We start from the raw sequence: 19,721 nt of genomic DNA on the forward strand, positions 1-19,721 counted from the left end.
AGAAGAAAAACACAAGGTAGCATAATGTAGAATATCTGAAGTTATATATTCCCACGTTGGGCGCCACCTTGTTGTTTCGCAAGACAACTCCCCCGCCCCCTTCTCTCTCTCTCTACTTCCTCTTCTCAGAGGAGGGAGATGTGCTACCAGCTCTCCATCTAACGCAGTGGTTCTTAACCTGGGTACGATCGAACCCCAGGGGTTCGGCGGAGCCTCTGCCGCGGAGGTAAAGACACATTTGTGTAAAGTTGTGATGACGCCCCGCTTTGCCATCACTTGCTGCAAAGGATCACGTTACATTGCTTAGCCAATCAGCGCTGCGGAGGAGCCCTGATTGAAGGAGCCCTGATTGAAGGAGCTCCACTCTCAGCATGGATTTGAACTTTTGTCTTTAATTACTTCAGCAAAGCTCACAGTGTTTACCAAATTCTATAGTCTAAATCTGCTCCTTAGTCATATCTTTTCGGGGTTGGTACTGCCTCTAGTGGTGTGGGGGTGGTTACACAGCTAATATAATTACATTACTAAATCAGAATACCGCACATTATTTTGTGTGGGGGGGGGTGGGGAGGTATGGAATAAGAAGGGTTCGGTGAATGCGCATATGCAACTGGGGGTTTCGGTACCTCAAAAAAGGTTAAGAACCACTGATCTAACGGGTGAATTGAGTTTCCTAAATCTGATGGGATTTACCATGTCCAGAACTGAAGTAAACTCTGTTTAAGCTGGCATCGAGAAAGACTAGCCTGGTTTCTGACGACCTCTCCATCCAGATGTCCCACCTTCTTCACCCTGTGAATTAGCCAGATTGAGCAGCCTGCAATCAACTAGCTTCACAGAGCACACCTGTTAACGGTCGCTCTTTCTCTTTATTACAACTTGCACTTGTTACTGAACCAGGTTGGTTTTAGTGACTCGGGCGAGTCCCAAGGGTGTTGTTTTGGCTAAATGCAACCTATAAAAATTTTTCCACTTTTTCCTGCCAAAATCAAACTTCATAGCTATTTTATGACCATCAAAGAACTTTAAGGTGACTCATTAATTGAATGTCCACGTCGTTTAGATTTTCTTAATGCTAATTATTTTATTAGTAAGGCAATTTTGCAAGGGTCAGTACAGCTTAATTCAGTAGCAGAAATAATCAAATAAGTAAAAATCAATAATCTAGCCTATCTTTCCCTAATGCTGACACTGAAAACTAAAAAAGGGAAACTTTGAGAGAGACGTACAGAGTTTGATCCACTCTAGATTGATCCCTCTGAGTTTTGTTTTTTTCATGCATGTTAATGAACTCTTTGGGCATATTGTTGAAATATGTATATGACCAAACTGTTTGCTTTAACAGATGACTTTTTAATCAACCAAATAACCTGTTATATCACATTTTCCAACCTCTCCTGTCATGTGACTTGAAAAATTGGCACAAGCTTTATCAGCATGTAGTTCATATTTGATCAAAACCAGGTTGCAGTTTTTAAGAAGAAGATTGCAATCTGGATACCTTTTTGAAGTTTCTATATTTTCTGCCCTCTTTTTCATGTTTGGCATGCCATATTCTGAACTAATCAGTATAACGTTTTTGCTAAATAAAGTAAAAAAATAAAAACTTAAAAGTCAGACAATTTAAAAAAAACTTTTAAGCCCATATGTAAAAATAAGTAAATATATTAAACTTTTTTTTCAGTTAGTGACTTTATTTTTTTTAGCAATTTTTAAAAACATAAAGGGAAATACATGACTCCAGAAATTTAGTTCTAAAACACCATTTTATTTTTAAGCCACATGTATGATCTTGGTACAATTTCAAATTCTTTCAATGACATTAATGTTTTAATAAATCTACACATTAGCAGAAATTTTGCACAGTTTACATAATTGCTGTGATTTATTTATTTTTACACATTTCTAGGCAATAACCAAAGAGTAGCCAAATTAAATGTTTTTTGGTGCATCATAGGCACCAAATAATAGGTAGGAAATAGATTAATAGGTGGAAATCTTTGAGATCTGAACAGGCCAGAATGTCAAAAAGAAAAAGAACTGAACAGTATGTCATACATCATCCAGTAAAACACAATGTTACAAACACTTTCTAAACAGTCTTCAGGGAAAGCAAAAACAAGTACATTTTCCTTATTCTTTGAAACAAATCTTACTGGAATCCACCATACATTCCTCTGACCTTGTGCTTTTTAGCAACAAACAGACATGTTACTCATATTGGGTTTTAACAAATATTGGCATTTGACAAATACTGAAATCAAAATTTGCCGATGGCAGATAAGATTATTTTGCCCTAATGGGTGCAACAAAGAAAAACAATGTAGGATTCCATCATGGCTTTAAAAAAGCCAACAGTTAAAAACTCTTTCTACTTACTCCTTCTTCTGATTGGCTAAGAGCGAGGCCTCCCACTGCTGTGTCATGATGTTCTGACGACGTGGAACTGAAAACAGGGAAAGGGGGAACTGGAAGGAGGGGGAAATTCAGCTAAACCACTGAAGCAAAAAGCCATGGATTAATGGATGGATGGATGGACGGACAGACGGATGGAGGAGCATGATTGAATAAAGAATGAGGGTGTAACAGGTAGAAAATGAGAAAAACCATGAACAAACTGATAAACATAATCAGTCCAATTGATTAACAAATCAGAAAGTTCACAATACAGTGCAACAAATGAATAAATGAATGAGAGAAGAAAAAAAATCAGTTACCCAACAGAAAAATCTTATAACAAATAATGAGTCAAGTTATACAATAAATCATATTAACTCTTGTTAGTTTGAAGAAGACTGTTAAAAATAGATTATAATTATTTTTTTATGTTAGATTATGTGGTTGTCTGCCTCTCCAATGTATTTGTGAGTGGGAATGGATGAATGTGACCCTAGTGCAGGGGTCTTCAACTCCAGGCCTCAAGAGCAAGTGTCCAGCATCTTTTCAATATGTCTACGAAGAAACACACCTGAATCAAATAATGGAGCATTAGAAGGACTCTGCAGAACACTAACATGCTGAGGAGGTAGGAAATGCAAGCCTCTCCTGGTTGCATTCATATCTCACAAACAGGCAACAATTCATCGGCATCAATATTTGTATCTCCTCCCAAGGTGTTCCCCAGGGTTTGGCGTTTGGCCCTCTACTCTTGGTCCTGTAAAAGATAGCCCTAAGTTCCATCATCCACATTCACTGCTATGCCGACGATGTCCAGCTCTACATCTCCACCAAATCTATCAAACTGCATGTGACAGCTGTCTCTACCATCACACCGAGATGTGAATGGTAACTTAATTTCTTCTTGTTTTGAGTTACCAGTTTCCTTTGGAGCTGCTGCTGGAGTGGTGCATTGAAGAGCTCCAGCTGATTGCTGTCCTTAAATGGCTGGCAAACCTCCTCAGCAGGTCATTCCATTTGTTTGGTAGGGGAAGGGGAAATTTGGTTTTCTTTAGTTTAATTTTACTATTTCTTTAATATTTCTTCTTTTTGGCAGTTAGTTCAGTTCTAGTAGTATTTATTTCATTTAAAAATGTAGTATTGTGTTAACCAGTATTTGTATAAGTTTTTGTATGTTTAATTACCCCCTTGTGTGTCAGAGGTCTGATCAGCCACTATTTAAGTTCCCTTCATGTCTTGTTTGTTTGGTCAATTTTGTGATTGAGTTCTTTGTGTTACTACCAGAGTTGTAGTTTGTTATGTTGACCCATAATTTATGGATTGTTGGGTCCAATTCATAATTTTAGAATAATTTTTGGATTTTTTTGTAAGAATTTTGTAATATTCTGTAATAAATTAAGAATATTTTTTGGAATCCATTCAGCGTTTCTCTGGTTGGTCTGTGTAAAACACTCACACTGCATCTCACTCCATCCTGGCCAGCTGTCTTACTGAGATAAAATTATGGTTGCACTTAAAGTTCTTCAAACTCAACTGACAAGTCAGACATCAACATCATTGGTCACCAATCCCTTATGTAAACAGGATATTTTTTTTTTCATTTTTGTTAGATTCACTTTTATTTATTTTTACTTAAAAGTAAATACTCTTTTCCTTATTTTCTTTAGCACAAAAATTAACCAAACAAGAACAACGCCATTCTGTATTTGTTCTCGCGTGGTTGTGACCTGGTGCTGTTACATCAGCGTCTTAATAGGCAGCTGCCACTGTAGGAGAGCAACCTATCTAGGCTGCTCTCCTACAGTAGCCTGCTGCAGGTAGGCTTCTAGCTGATCGTAAGCCTTTAGCAAATGTCTATAGTGCTGTCTGTTACTCATATGCCTCTCAACCTTCAGATAAATGATTGTGGATCAAGACGTTCTATCAATCACGAGCTAGCATGCTAGCATAAGCTCCTGGCTATTGTTGGGCTCGGTCAGTGTAAACAGATCTGAGTGTGTTTATTCACCTGGATTAAGCATTTAAAGTAAAAATATTTTGAATGTAAATCACTATCCACTGTATGTTAAAAGGAAATGAATGAGTACTCGCATGAGTGAGTTCTTATATAAACTCATTTCACTACAGTGAAAAGGAAAACATGTACATGTATGATTTTGTTTGACAGAAAAAAAACCCAGATTGATCAATCAGGCCTGTTTTTACACAGGCCAGTTTCCCGTTCCAGGATCCCGTTTCCAGATCCAGGTTCAGTTCTAGATTGTCTGTTGCCATATGGACCAGACTGGTGTGCTAACCCATACAGCGAATCTCCTCCTCCTTCCCATCTGTAGAAGACATTCACGCCACAGACAAACCTTCATCTTCACCCTGGACTGGACCGCACTGAACTGAACTGGATCCTTTTCTTTTTTCATCAATTCTCTCACTTCCATCACGGAACTGAACTGGTTAAATTTCTTGGTTAAAGGAAAAAATATTTTGATTTCATGAACAATTTTGAATAACTTGTCTGTATATATTGTAAATATCAATAAATTTCACTAGTTTTGCGCCATTTTGTTGTCAGTGTGTTTTTACAACTTACCACTCCCTCCAGCCGTTGAACCCAATAATTTTTCTGATTTAATTTTGATTTATTACTCAATCATTCTAAAATTCAAATAAGTAATATATATAACCACAAGTGGTGGAGAAAGTACTCAAAAAATGTACTTAAGTAAAAGTACAAATACACACTAAAATGTACTTAAGTAAAAGTAAAACTACCACATTAACATTTGTACTTAAGTAAAAGTAAAAAAGTACTGGCTTTTAAAAATACTTGAGTATTAAAAGTAAAAGTACTTGCTGAATGGATTACCTAATCGCTAATATCATTAAGTGTACCGATTGTTTTTAATTTTAATACATTAGAAATTTGCCATTTTAATTAACAATGCCACAGATAAAGCATGTTTTTATTGTGTTTACTCTGTAACAGTTTAGACTTATATATGTGATTCTATGCGTCATAATTTCAGGGATGGAAACATCTTGTCTCCTGTCCTAACATAACATGAACTTCACTTTTTTTGCCACTAGTGGTATTTACTTTTAAAGAAATCCAACAGAAAGGGGTTGGAAAGAAGGTGGGTGGGAGAGGACAGGCAACCAAGGAGCCAGTAGCAGAGTTGTAGTCAAGACCACCTAACTCAAGACCAAGTCAAGACCAGCACCCCGCACTACGTTACACAAAAAAAAGTACTTTTACCTATCAAAATTGCTTCTCAAATTGATCTGAAAGATCCACATTTCCATAAAAAAAAACTAGATATTAAATACTTGGAGCTGAAATGAATTTAATCAGTAAAGATCCGTTCAGAAGAATCGGATCGTTCCTAAATGTCATATCAATGCAGACTTTGGTCACAGCCTTGTCCCATATTTGCGACACCTCAGTCAACACCTCCACACAATAATTCAGCATGAGTGACAACTTTTTTCATCGCAGTTGCAACATGCGTCTCTGTACAGCTAGCTAACACGGAGCTTACCTTTCTTTAAGCTTTCCTTCCAAGTGACGCTAAAAGTTGGACAAAGTCCCCACCGTCTGTGAAAGCGAAGCGCTGCCGATTTTACCTGCTGCCATATCAATTTATGCAGGGCTATTATATTTACTGACGATTAGACAGACATCTCCTCCCGCTCAGAGGAAACCACTGCGCATGTCTTGGAGCTTCGCGTGCGAGTAAAGGTGGAGGCGATGGGTGACAACAGACACTTAAGTCACGTTATTGCTCGGATTTTACGGCGCCACCTTAAGTCCCTGAACTTCACATTTTAACGGAAAAAAGCTCAACGCGACTTGGATGTAACGAGTAACGCGACACTTTTGTAGAAATGTAGTGAAGTAGAAAGTACAGATACTTACTGTAAAATGTAGTGGAGTAAAAGTAAAAAGTATCCATTATTAAATCTACTTAAGTACAGATACACGAAAATTGTACTTAAGTACAGTAACAAAGTACTTGTTACTGTATGGTAACAAGTACCATTCACTTGATGGTGAACCACTTGATTGTCAAGTCTTCAATGGGCTGGAGTCTTCAATAAACTCCAGCACATAAAAATTCTGCTGCTCACCCACACACGCTTCCATGACCACATCACCCAGAAGCTCCCTGTCTCTCACCACATCCAGCCATCTTACCCATAAACATCACCAACATGCTCCACCGTCACACTTCTTCCTGCAGCCTCCACTCCTCTAATGCCAATCAATTCAATTCAATTTAAATAAATACAATCAATTCACAACAAATGTCATCTCAAAACACTTTACAAAAATATAATTTCAATTCAATCACACATACATTCCAATTAATCCTATTTATCAAACAGGATGCTCAATTAAAGGATAGATGCTTGAACACAGTAGACAAAAAAGTTTATTTCTAAGTCTTAGAAAGAAACTTAGAAGCTAAGAAAATCCAGGACATTGCATCATTGCATCAAGTCATTGACTTGCAACATTCACTCCTCCTGGACGAGCACTTAGCGACAATCATTTGCATTGTCATTGACTTCGCAGCAATCCCTCATACCAAGAATATATGTGACAGTGGAGAGGAAAAAGTACCTTTAAACAGGAAAAAAAAAATCAAGCAGACACTGTCTCAGTACAAGCACCCATCTGCCACGACCGACTGGGGGTTTGATAAGGCAGAGCAGAATGCACAAGAAACAGATGAACTGATGTAGGATTATTTTTGATGTTCAACCGCATGTCTCCTTCACATAGGACCAAGCACTGGACCAAGCGTGATAGTTTTCCTTCTCTCTTGCTGCACCCACCTTTGGGAACTTTCTGCCCAAAGCACTTGTGACTGAACACATCTATCCACATTCAAATCATTTCTCAAAACACAATCAACAGCTTCTGATGTATGAATAGTGTCCTGTTTTTACCCTTCTAGGTAAGAAAGGGTAAAACAGTGCTATGGATTTAAGTGTTACTTTTTTAAAATTTATTTTGTTTGTTGTACTTAAGTGCTCTGTAATTTTACTTGATTCCTGTAAAGTGTGTTTGATTATTTGAGAATGGTTATGTAAATAAATTATCAATTTTAAACATAAAGACATTTTCACAACACAAAGTCATGCCACATCCAAGTACGTTTGCTATTTCTGACTTTTCTATAATTTCTATAGTTAAGGTGAAGGTTGTAAATCCACAGTGTTCTTCTGCAACAGAACTGGATATGTTGAACTGGATATGTTGTGCTGTGACATCACAGTCACATTTTATTTTAATATTGATCATACTCAATCATCAGGGGTCTCGTTTATAAACATGTCTACACAGAAATGGGATCTGACATTGGCATAGGTCATTTTCCACACAAAGCTTGTGATCTATAAAAAAATCTTTACGGGAACTAGTTTTGGAGAATGTGGGAAACAGACACTAAAATGGGGAATTGAAGCCACACTGCATCATGATTCCTCTCAGACATTTAAGTTCATTCCACAGTCAAACGTTTATTACAGATCAACTTTATCCTAAGCAGTACAGCAGTGTTATTTATGCTATGGTCGTCAAACCTAATTAAATCTTTAATCAAAGTCCGCACAACATCTCAACAAAGTTTTCTTACCATCACCTTCCTCTCCCTGGCAGATAACCAACGTGATGTGGGCTCCAGATTAACACATAAAATGTGTCAAAGTCTGAGACTATCAAACCTCAGTTTTGGGGCAAATGTACACTTTAGATCCTATACAATGTTTTATGAATGAGAGCCCTGGAGATTACTATTCATAACGTATATCAGTGCCCCAAAGTGGTGCTGGTTAAGACACCAGGCCCATGGTAAGGATGAGGGGACAGAACCGCACCGTCTAACTATCGGATTATGGGCAAGAAAATATAGTTTTTCCAACATATACTGGTTTGTGAATAAAAACATACATCTAATGTTGACGTTAGAAAAATTTTATTTATTTTTGTAATTATCCTCGCAATAGCGGGGCTTGCATCAAGTCATTGACAGTCAGATATTATTAGGATTTATTGAGTAAAATATCAGCAAATTTGCTTATTTCACCACATACTTCATAACCAGTGGCCTTCTCTCCTATGGTCTGTTTAAAAACAGACCAGAGCAGACAGCGGACTGCTGTTGTTGGCAGCTGACTGCTGCCAACAACAGCTCCTGACAGAGCGTGAGGACTGTCAGCAGCAGAAACCCCTCAACAGCAACGTATACCTATCGAGGGAAACAGACTACATTTGCCCCCACATGATGACGTCGATGCAGTATGATCCAATTAAATATTAGATTTTTGATTAATATGGGTTGTTGCAATGTTGTTGTACAATGTTATAAGATCTTGTTCAATATGCCTCTTTTTAACTTTGAATTGGAGACGAAGGTCTCTACACGGCCCTGGAGAGTAGTGATCAGATTGTATATCTTGAATCATCAGACTTATAAACAGATGTACATTAAATATTTTTTGTTTTACTTTTTACTTCTATGTTGAGTCAGCATAAATACAAGCTCTAACGTTTATGTTTGCATGTGTGTGCGTGTCTGCCAACCTTGTGGTCACAAGACAAACTAGAGCGTTCCATTTTCCGAGGTCTGGAAGGCGATGATGGGGAGGAAACAGATCTGTCTGGAACCACTGGCACTAGAATCAGTAATTAGATTAGGATACAAATAAGAATAAAGAAAAACAACAAATATATCTAAAAACAATATGTGGGTTCTACATTATAGAAAGAAACTGTTGCTTCATACATATATTTTACATAGACACTACATACCACTGAAAGTGATGTTTTCTTTTAGGCTTGGTGACACCAGGACAGTGTCATACCTCTCTCTTCCTGTCCTCCACGCTTCCTCTTGTTTTCTTAGCCACAGTTCCTCCCTTTGTCTCCTCCACTCCTTTTCTCTCTGCCTCACCATCTTGATCTCTTGCTCCACTAGAGAATGACTGCTGATGGAACGCAACTTGAAGAATGGATTAGAAGAGAAAGTACTCTCTTGTGTCTCTACAGGCGGAGGGCCAGTGCTCAGGCAAAATTCAGAAACACTGCGAATGATCAAATTGGAGGTCTCCACCACAATGACGTTTTCTGAGGGTGCCACATCAAGACTGGGAGACCAATCTGAGAGGCCACTGATGGCAGAGGAGAGCAGGTAGTTCCTGGAGCTGGAGCCAGAGGAGTCGGGTTCAAGAATGATGACGTTTTTGGCTGTCATTTCATGATACATTGATCGGGGGAGAGAGGAGGAGCAGGAGGGGGATGGAGAGATGGACAGAGGAGGGGTTTGGAAGACTGGAGGTCTGGGCATAGAGCCTTCTGTTCTTAGGGTGTATAGACTGAACGCAGAAAAAAGAACAAAAATGAGAAATCTGAACAGTCAATGCACAGGCTTGATGAGCCCATACAATCTTAACCTATTTTATTTACGGTATCTTACCTGGGTACCGTCAGGTCCTGAGCAATCATTCCCCTCTCCCTTCGGTGCTGTTCTTCTCTTTCTAATGTCAGTTGGATCTCCCTCTCCACAGAATTTTCCGTTTCCTCCAGAGCGCTGCGAAACGAAGAGTCATCCAAGACTGAGTCCTCAGAACCGGGGGACAGGGTGAAGGACAGAGAAGGTTCTTTGGACATGGGGGGTTGAATTTCCCTTGTACAGGACAAGAGGAAATCCCACTGAGGTTACGAAGAGATTAGCCATACTAAAAACGACAAATATTTCATATCTTGATGCCAGCGAGATAACTCATCCAGTTGTGAAATAAGGAAGGCAGGTTTAATTTCTAACAACACAAAGACAAATGATCTGATCCACTCCTGGTTTATAATGGGAATATTAACTAAAACAAGAACACAAAAGGTTAATCTGAAAATAAAAACTAAGCTAAAATCTTAAGGCTTTAAACTTATCATGTTTAAACTAATTCAATTTGCCTGGTTGGATGGATTGGTCAGTCGTGCTATATTCTTCATAATTGAAGAGAGGGCCATACTAGAAAGAAAGATAGAAAAAGAAAGAGAGAGAATAGAAAAAGCCACAATAAAGGTTTGTTTTAATGTTCCTTGGGCATGTAATGTTAAAGATTTGTGAAGCTGCTAATAGAAAATTACCTTGAACGGTCCAGTTCAACAGTCAAACAAAATGCTAGGGTCTTTGTGTTTGTGTGAAACTGAGTTTTAAATGTAAATGAGTTGATTCTCCTGCTTGGCTCTGTATATTTTTGAGGTATTTTTGGCTTCAAAATGGTGTGTTTGATAACGTTTGATAATAATTAAAACTTCTCAAAGTTTGACATTGTCTAGCAAAATATTTTTAGGTCAGGCTACATAGCTGCTACATCGATGAGCTATGCTGTAGTTGGGGATATGTTGTTTGCTGCTGAGCATAATCATTTTGTGGCTAAAACAAACATTATTTTTACATCAACTTCTAAGTTATGTGAAACTTCTGTTAAAATCATTTGAAGGCTCAGAATCAGTCCAGTACCAATGCACATTCTCCGGGGGGAAAAAAGACACACCAGGTATAAATTAAATTTTTAGCTAGAGGAGTTACGCTTAAGAGAAATTTATTTAATCAAAGAATGTCATAAATATGTGTGTATGTATTCCATCTTAAGTAAGGCTGCACTGATTGCAGTTTTCTGGCCGATCCCTGGCTACCAATCTTTAAAAAGCCTGGCCTGCCAATTTTGATTTTGGCTGATATTATAATTTTTTGTCTGAAATGTCACTAAATATAGCAAGAAAGTCACTTAGTTGGCAACAGTGGGGTGAATATTATTAACTGCAAATGTGCAGACCTGACCCGGAGGGCCAGTCTGTCAGTCAAACCTCTTACTGTAGAGCAGAAGAGGACCGAGGCTGATTTTTAAACCTTTGCTGATGAAGATAAGATTAGGGGATAAGATCAGCTTCACATGTAAGTATCAGCAGATCACGATCCCCCAAAATTAAGGAAATTGGCACCCAGAAATCAACTGGTCGACAAATCAGTTGGCCAATAAATGTATCCTATATTATACATGTGTACAATGTAAACAGCATTTCCAGAGATGCAATAAGTTTATAGCAGGTGTGTGAATGATCTAATGATTGGATTGCTGATTGCAACCAGTCCACATTGTTAGCAGAACTAGAGGGCCCCAAAACAAAATTTCGCTTGGGGTCCCATGGAGGCTTGGGCCGTCCCTGAGTATGATTCTTTAGTTTTTCAGGTTTTATTATTTGTCCTGGTAGGTTCATAATCACTTAAAAATATATATTCATTTTCCATGAAACATTTCCAAATAATGTTTGATGGACTTTCTTTTTGCAATATAGCTGTATGTTAGAGGTATGTTAATCCAACAGAAATTGACTTGTAACAGACCTTTATTCAGCCCAATGGTTATGTTCATTATTTTACCTTACTGAATATGATATTCATCATTAACTTCTGAAATAGAGGAAAAATATTTCTAAAATGGATCATAACTAAGTAAACGCTAAAGGATATTGATATGATATGATACTGATATTAGCTAGCTAGTGTTGAGGAAAAATGGCTATTTTTAGTGTTTAACACAGTTTAAACCTTTTAGAACAAATTTCTTAATTTTGAACAGGTTTGAATAGAGATCTGCAGGAGAGCTTCGGCTCAGACCCCTGGGGTCTTATCATTAAAGACAGCAGGTCATAAATTAACATATGCAGGAAGGTGGAGGACAGTATCACTTGAATTACTGTGACAAATGGAACTTTGGTTGGTTCACGTAACCAGGATGAGAAGTCTTCCAAACTAACATCTGACATGGTGCAAAAAACTGAATATAACATAAAATGTTCTAAATCACTAACATTTAATTTGTAAGATACTTTTCTTAGTTATTAATAACATGTTTTGACTAAAAATTTTATTATCTTGTTTTAGAATTAATTTAGTCAATGATTAATGTATTTGAAATGATATTATTTTTGACTATATTAGAATCAAATGAAAATGTTTTGTTTAGTATTAGAAAATATTTAGATTTATGGTGAATGAATGTCTTAATTCTTATTTGTTTCTAATTCCTAATTAGAAACAGGAATTGTACTTCATTATTTTCTGTTAATATTGTCTATTGCTTTTGTTTGATATCAGGACTAAACTTTGGAGATGCTGAGTGCAGAAGAACAAAATTGGGTTTTTGGAGATAACTTTTCATTGAATTAAAATACAGTATTAAAGGTTTGTTCCTGGCAGAGCGGGAGAGAAACCAGAATTTCACAGCTACCTGTGAGGTTTCTGCATCTGTTTCTCTTTGCCCAGATGGCTGTAGAGTCGCAGGAGGCCGGACAGTGTTAAGAAAATACATTTAAAATAAGTTAGTTTTAGAATTTATTATAACTTGATTGAAATACCCTAATATAGTTTTAAAATTTATAACATATTCTGACCTATTGATCTTTATTATACTGTAGTTAAAGCAGATTGTTTGCCAACATCTCTGATCTGCTCTTTGTCTGTCTGGAAGCAATCAGTAGGAAGTTCTAGCTTTTCACACTGATCTGTGAAAGCCATAAACCACCAAGAATTCGGAGAGTCTGCTTCTACCTTATGTATATAACACCAAAAGGTGTTTGATCTTGTGAACAAATTGCAGGGACTTTCTAAATTCAAAAAGGGCCAGAGATGCCTTCCAATTGGTCAACTAGAGATACGCCTTATTTGAATACATTAAGAGGAAAACACACCTACAGGTATAAAAGTTTGTGCACAAGGGAAACAATTCAGAAAAAGCTGATTTATTTTACTTCTTCACCAGCTCTTTCTCCAAGGACGTCCTTGATATTTCTCTGTCTTCTTGTCTCAGGTAACAATGTTTGTATCTGTGTTTCTCCAGTTTCCTGTTCTATCTTATACTTTCTTCTGATTGGATTAAATTCTGTAATTCTGTGACGTCAACAGGCATTGTTGTGTTTCTGTCCCCACACGTGGCCACGCGAGAGAACCCAGGATCAACAGGAAGAATCAGAGACAGATTTTTGGGTACATTTAATTGTATAAAAATTCTTCCTTAATGCTAGTCATCTTTTAGCTAACTTTACCTGCATCAAACAGCTTTACTAAACAGTCTGTTAGTTTAGGGGAAAACGGTGAAAAGTTCTTTGCGTTTTGCTGGTTTGCTGCCATGACTCTAACACACCTGTGCAGCTCCGCACAGCAGCACGTGTCCTTCGCTGCCGCACAGGTGTAATCCCAGCGTCGTAACGCTCATGTTGCGTTTAAAGGCGGCTCGGAAAAACAGATTGCCACATGTTAAGAGATTAAACACTTTTAACTGCTGATAAAAGTGACAGAGGACACAGATATGGGAAGTGTGGAAGCCCCTACTGTATCAAATTGACGGAGGGATAACAGAGACTTGGCCATTCTAAGGTAAAAACCCAGCGCACACAGCATTCATGTTTTTTTGTTTTTCTTTTTCATCCAAACGGCTTCCCGCGCCCCTCTTGCAATGGCATGGCGCCACAGTTTGGGAACCTCTGATGTATGCTATTCTGACAGCGTATGGTAATCTGATAGAACAACGACTCTCAGTGACACTCCAGTCCTATCTAATATGTAAAGACCCGTGCAGAAGAATCATACTGCTCCTCAATGTCGCATCACTACATTGCAGACTTTTGGACACAGCGTTGTCTCATATGTGCGACAAGTCAGTCAACACCTCCGCACAATTCAGCGCAGTGAATGACAACTTTTTTTCATCACAATGCTTATGTGTCTCTATACAGCTAGCTTTGCTAACATCACGACAACGGAGCTTACCTTTCTTTGAGATACTTTTCTAAGTGACGAAAAAAGTTAGACGTAGTCCAAACTGTCTGTGAAAGCAAAGCGCTGCTGAGTTAGCTGTGGCCATCGGATTTCTGATGATTAATGCATAGCTATTCTTTTACTGACTATTAGATCTTCTGCTGCTGAGAGAAAACCACTGCGTATGTCTTGGAGCGCCGCGTGCAAGTGAAAGGTGAGGGGGGGGTAGAGATGGGAGTAACATAAACACGTAATTGCTTGGATTTTAATCAGTGCGTTTTGCATCCAGTGAAAACAAAGATGTTAACAAATAAACTGGATAGTATGCTGCATGTTCAGTGATATTTTCACAGTTACGTCTCGACTGGTCTTGAAATAAAATGCTGAGTCCTCAGCGCCCGAGGCCGAGACAAGACCGAGACCAAATGCGGTCAAGTCCGAGACGAGACTGAGACCATCAAATAACGGTCTCGAGACCAAGACCGATCTCGAGTACTACAACACTGATATTTGGTATACCCAGTGTGGAACATACATATGTCAAGTTCTGGGCTTTTCTTTAAGAAAGGTCTCTCTCCCCTTCGGCTCCCCGTTGGGGAGTGGTCTGGAGTGGAGCTGCACGCCTGAAGCTTGTTGGGTCATCAGTCAAGAGAGGATTTAAGGAGCCATCGGACCTCTCCTCTCTGCCGGATGATTATCCCTCCACGGTAGTCTCTAGCTCGTCAAAGCCTTCTACAGAAACGCCAGCATTTTGTGATTTTCTCGAGGAAACCTCTGCCTGTTGTCAACCCTCCTCACTAGCTCTCTGTTCTTTCATTTTCAGGATCTGGTCAGTTTCCATCGGCGACTCTGCCTGCAGCTCTCAGAGCCTCACCTGCCTGCCCGCTCCAGCCCACTGCTCGTTGCCCACTCCCCGTCGGAAAGCCTTTCAAGAAGACGTAAGCCTAAAACCCCGGTTACCCATCGCTCTTTACCCTCCTCTGGCCAGACCATTAACCTGTTCTCTCCGCTTCCAGGCGTGACTCGGACCTAGACCCACGGATCACCTGCAGAACCTTTTATTGTTCTTTTCTAATAAAAATAGTAACTCACCAGTAGTTTCCGGGTCTGATTCTGCATGTGGGTTAGATACCTTCAATCATGACAACATATTTGATACACCACAAAGTTTTTTTTTTCTTCTTTTTTAAAAAGTTTTCTCACTTCTGAAGAATAGAAAGGTCTGTAATTTTTAGCAGGTACAAATGTTTTTTTGTTAGTTTTGTTTTTTTCGGAATAAAAAACTCCAGAATTATTGTATGATTTTTATGGGTTTTTTTCTTTATCGCCTAAAGAAATATTTGAACATGACATACCGGTTAGTTATTTGTTTGTATTTGCCACATGTATTACGTAATTGCACCTGTTTAAGGTAAACGGGTGCAATTGGTGTCAAATTATTTTGACACCAACTCAAATCATTTGAATTGGTGTCAAATTATTTGTTCAAACCATTAACTAAAGTTTTGCAAACATCAAGCTGCGTAGTACCAACTAATCAAAGCCAACCGGAACTTAAATGGGGGTGGCAGCGTAGCCTGAATACCATCCAATTATTGACATGACATTACAAATCAAAACATCAATCTGAATGACAGCAAAGTCTACAAAAAAATCAGACATAACAGGTTTAACATATTCTGTCCACTTGGACCATATTTTATAAAAAGTGTCCCTCTGCACATTGACAGAAAAAGACAGTCTCTCCAATACATAAATCTCCAAATAATTTATGTATTTGGAGACTACATTAATTATATTATTTATGTAATCTCGGGAGCTTCAGTTGTTGGACGTTCCCGTTTAAGCCATTTTCTTGTGAGGACCTTTTTGGTCCCCGCCAATAAAATGTACAAATTTTTTTTTATCATTTTAATTCAGTTTGTCCATCGGTATGTTACATAAAAAAATTGCATTCAAAGGCAAAACGAAAATCAAATGTGATAATGTTCTGTAAATGCTCATGGATTTGAGACCAATATCGCTGGATATATTTTCTCTGACAGTCCCAGAAAATATGGACTGTCACATCTCCAGCAGGTGTCCCCTCTCCCTGATGTCGTTTCTGCTCTGGGCTTATGAAAAATCTTATAATACTTTACAAGCAAAATTCACGCAAAACCTTCGATCTTGTTGTCCATGGTATCTTACAGATTTGGTTTCAATTTTCCTCTGGAATCGTCAGGCTGCCTTCTTTTTCCCACTTCACTTTAACATAAACAGTGCTGTCCTTCTTACAACCCAGGATGGCATTGTACAACCTGTAAATTATTTTCCCTGCTTTTGATTTAGTTAATAATATGTTTCCACAAATCTCAAATTATGTAAATGTACTTTTAGATCCTGATTAAAATCATTTCTGACCTGTAGATATCTGAAAAAGTCATCTGCGCATTAATCATATTTTCTTTTCAAGGTCTCAAAACATTGGAACGGCCCCTTATGGACAAAAGAATAGTAACTAGAAATCCACTTCTTGAATCTATCATCATATTTGGGATGAAATCTGAATCGTATGCGCACCATCTTAAAACTTTTGCTTTGTTCCAGGCAAATATCATTACTTGTGATATTGGTTCATCTGCCAAATGAATTTTGCTCTGCAATTTTGTGTTGGCTTTTATGGCTTTAATCAGTATTGTTTTGATTGTTTCCCCTTCCACATCTTTCCATCCTTCAGTGTAATCCGAACAGCACAAGCTGTCTCAACTGAGCTGCACAATAATATTCTTGTAAACAAGGAAGCCGGCAACATCCTTTTTCTTTCTTTAATTGTAGTGTTTTGTATTTGACTCTGACTTTTTTCCCTTTACAAATGTATTTTGACCTCAACTTATCCCATTCTACTAATTGTTTTGAGGGTATGTGAACTGGCAGGAATTGAAATAAATACAACATTCAGGGAAGGATTTTAATCTAACTGACTCAATCCTGGAGTGTAGATCGAAAAAAGATATGACATTTTATCTTTGTAAAATGTCAGAGTGATCTGAACCTTAACTTCAGGTCGCTCCGTTTCTTGATGTCACAATATATTTTTTACCTGCGAGAGTTTTCCACACTAGGAGAGGGGACTGGATATTCCCGAGTTAGTCTGATATGCTTCCGTCTGTCCGCCATATTGGATTTAACAAAAAAATTATTATATTTGCAATAGATGGACAGCAGTTGGCTGTGTTTTGCCTGATGCATTGGTGTCCACTTCAGTGGTCTGTGTGAATTTATAACATAAAAATCCACAAGAAACTGTTAAGAAAATAAATGTAAAATATGCTAGTTGTAAAAACTTAACCATATGTTCAATATTAGATAAACTTAATGGTGTTTTAAATAAGAAAATTCACTCCAAATTATATCCATGGTTCAATTAGCGTAATCTCTTAAGTAGGATAGTTCTATTGAAACATATTACACTAAATTGAATTAAAATAACTTAGCTTGTAGTTCTCTATAATTTAGAACACAGCTAGTCTCTCTGTGGACTGAGCAGGCATTCACAGGGGGTCGTGGCTCTGTGTGTGAGTTTAACCTTTTGACCACTTAGATAAGATTTAACAGCTGGTGTAAAACAATCTGGTCCTATCAACAGAGTAGAGCTTCCTCTCGGGACAGTGTCATAAAAGACATTTGTCTCCATTCAAAAGAAAATAACACTTCTTTGATCTTAAAAAGTTTTTTACTGGAACATAGTCAACTAGATTTAAATGAACTTAGTTTAAGGACACTCCCCTAATTTGAATACAGCAGAGACAGGAAACACGCCCTCCCTTTAAAAGTATAGGACCTGGAACCTTAACTTCAGATCGCTCCGGGATTACCCGTGATGCTGTCTCCGGGGAATGGTTCGTCGGTGAAATGGTTCCCCATAAGATTGTTTGGTGTGTGGATGTCTGTGGATTCAGGTAAATATTGAATTGGATGCTGGTCTGTAATTTTATTGAGTTTTGTCAGTTTCATTAGTTGTTCGTCTAATAAATGTTGTTTATGTTTGGACTTGGGAAAATGTTTGTCTTTGTCTTTATGGTTCAGCTGATACGGTGAAGGCATCAAGAAATCCGGGCAGAAGAGAGAATAAAACGAGTCAAAAGATTTAAATTATTTTTCTTCTTCTGATTAAAATGAACAAAACACAAGAAAATGGCTTTTAGATAGCTGTGCACTGTAGTGACCACTATGTGTGACAGGGTTAAGATAATACTTTAATTTAAATTATAAAAGAGGCCCAATTGATGTAATTCAGAGCACAAGTTACATCAGCCAGCTTGCGTAATTTAAGGCGAGGAACCTTCCAGAATTTGGAAGGTTCTAGTAGGTTCCCCCCTACCCTCTTTGTTTATCCAAGCGGGGATAATTCCTGCATGTTTTATTAAGATAAGACTTTAATTTAAGTTATAAAAGGGGCACGATTCAATCTGGAAATGAATGATAAGGATTTAATACAATGATAATACACTTTTCAATCAGTTTTCTCCAATCCATGATGTACTGACGTCAAATTTCCATATACTATGTGTGATTAGGGTCAAATTATACAATAAAAACACTTTCCATACGATAAAGCTTTTATATGAGCTCATTACAACAGATGACCGATGCGATAAGGCTTGATTATTTATTTGGGTGGGGCATTTTAATCCATCAAACTCGATTAAAATTTGACCTAAGCCTATGTCCTTATTTATTTATTTATTTATTTGTTTTTTTCAAACTCAGAGGGGGATAGTTATGATTCAAACTCACTTGTTGGCCCTTTGAGGTAAATCTTCTTTTCTGCTATACCTTGTGAAGCAGGAGTTCTTTGGTTTTAAAACTGAGGAATTTTACATTTATATATCGCGGTGGAGCCGAGCATCGCTTGGGGGTTCAGGGCCTAGAGAGCAGTGCAACCGTTCAATGTGTATGTCAAGCTCGTCTTGGCCACCGCCACACCCTCAAGGAACAACTTCTCCACAAAGTCACTCATTGATGTAAAGTCCCGTTCTACTGCCTCAGGTACGCCATAAATGCGTATGTTCTCTCTTCGTGTACGTGTCTCTAGATCCATTAGTTTATCCTCTAGCTTTATCTGTAGCTTTATTATTTCAGTGACACCATCCTCTGTATTTAAAATCCTCTCCGCTTTTTCAATCTGACCCTCAGCCTCATCTGGTCTCGTTTTCATCTTTCAAATTTCTTCTTTGATTTTCCCCAAATGCACATTATTTTCCTGTCGGAAGCAGTGACGTGCGGTCAGGGGTTTGTATTATAAAGTACCTATTTTTTACACAGCTTAACCAATTCTGAAATTTTTTTCTTTAAAATTGCTGGATTTTCGCATTTTCCCATTCAAATGCTCAGAAGTGAAGCCGGTGAGGCAGCAGCGAGCTGAGCCTCACCTGGGATTGCGCAACCTCTTGCTAACTGCACTGGCTGTACGCCGGCAATTAAATGGCTAAAAAAACATGGACTGATTTTCCATAATTT

General features: G+C 38.1%; 1 protein-coding gene and 1 long non-coding RNA gene across 7 annotated transcripts in view; one reads left to right on the forward strand and one right to left on the reverse strand.

Moving 5' to 3' along the window:
• Positions 1-1,747: 1,747 nt before the first annotated feature.
• The window catches only part of LOC103479207 (uncharacterized), a 72,709-nt gene continuing 54,735 nt past the window's right edge, over positions 1,748-19,721 (reverse strand). For 3 of the 6 annotated variants that reach the window (XM_008433511.3, XM_081597824.1, XM_081597820.1), the window contains exons 4-7: positions 9,876-9,989; positions 9,212-9,774; positions 8,984-9,075; positions 1,748-2,490 (exon numbers count right to left, since the gene is read on the reverse strand). In XM_008433511.3, coding sequence (XP_008431733.1) covers positions 2,359-2,490; positions 8,984-9,075; positions 9,212-9,774; positions 9,876-9,989 — 901 coding nt within the window. In that variant the 3' untranslated portion in view covers positions 1,748-2,358. Of the gene's footprint in view, positions 2,618-8,983; positions 9,076-9,211; positions 9,775-9,875; positions 9,990-19,721 lie in introns of all 6 variants that reach the window. The other 3 variants (XM_081597821.1, XM_081597819.1, XM_081597823.1) reach the window with 3 other exon arrangements.
• On the forward strand, positions 2,616-4,954 carry LOC108167093 (uncharacterized). Its single transcript, XR_001777489.2, has 2 exons — positions 2,616-3,025; positions 3,114-4,954. It is a non-coding gene; the product is annotated as an uncharacterized LOC108167093 (long non-coding RNA).

This window comes from Poecilia reticulata, chromosome 17, assembly GCF_904066995.2.
Source record: "Poecilia reticulata chromosome 17, P_reticulata-male-v2, whole genome shotgun sequence".
In the NCBI taxonomy this organism is placed as follows: domain Eukaryota; kingdom Metazoa; phylum Chordata; class Actinopteri; order Cyprinodontiformes; family Poeciliidae; genus Poecilia; species Poecilia reticulata.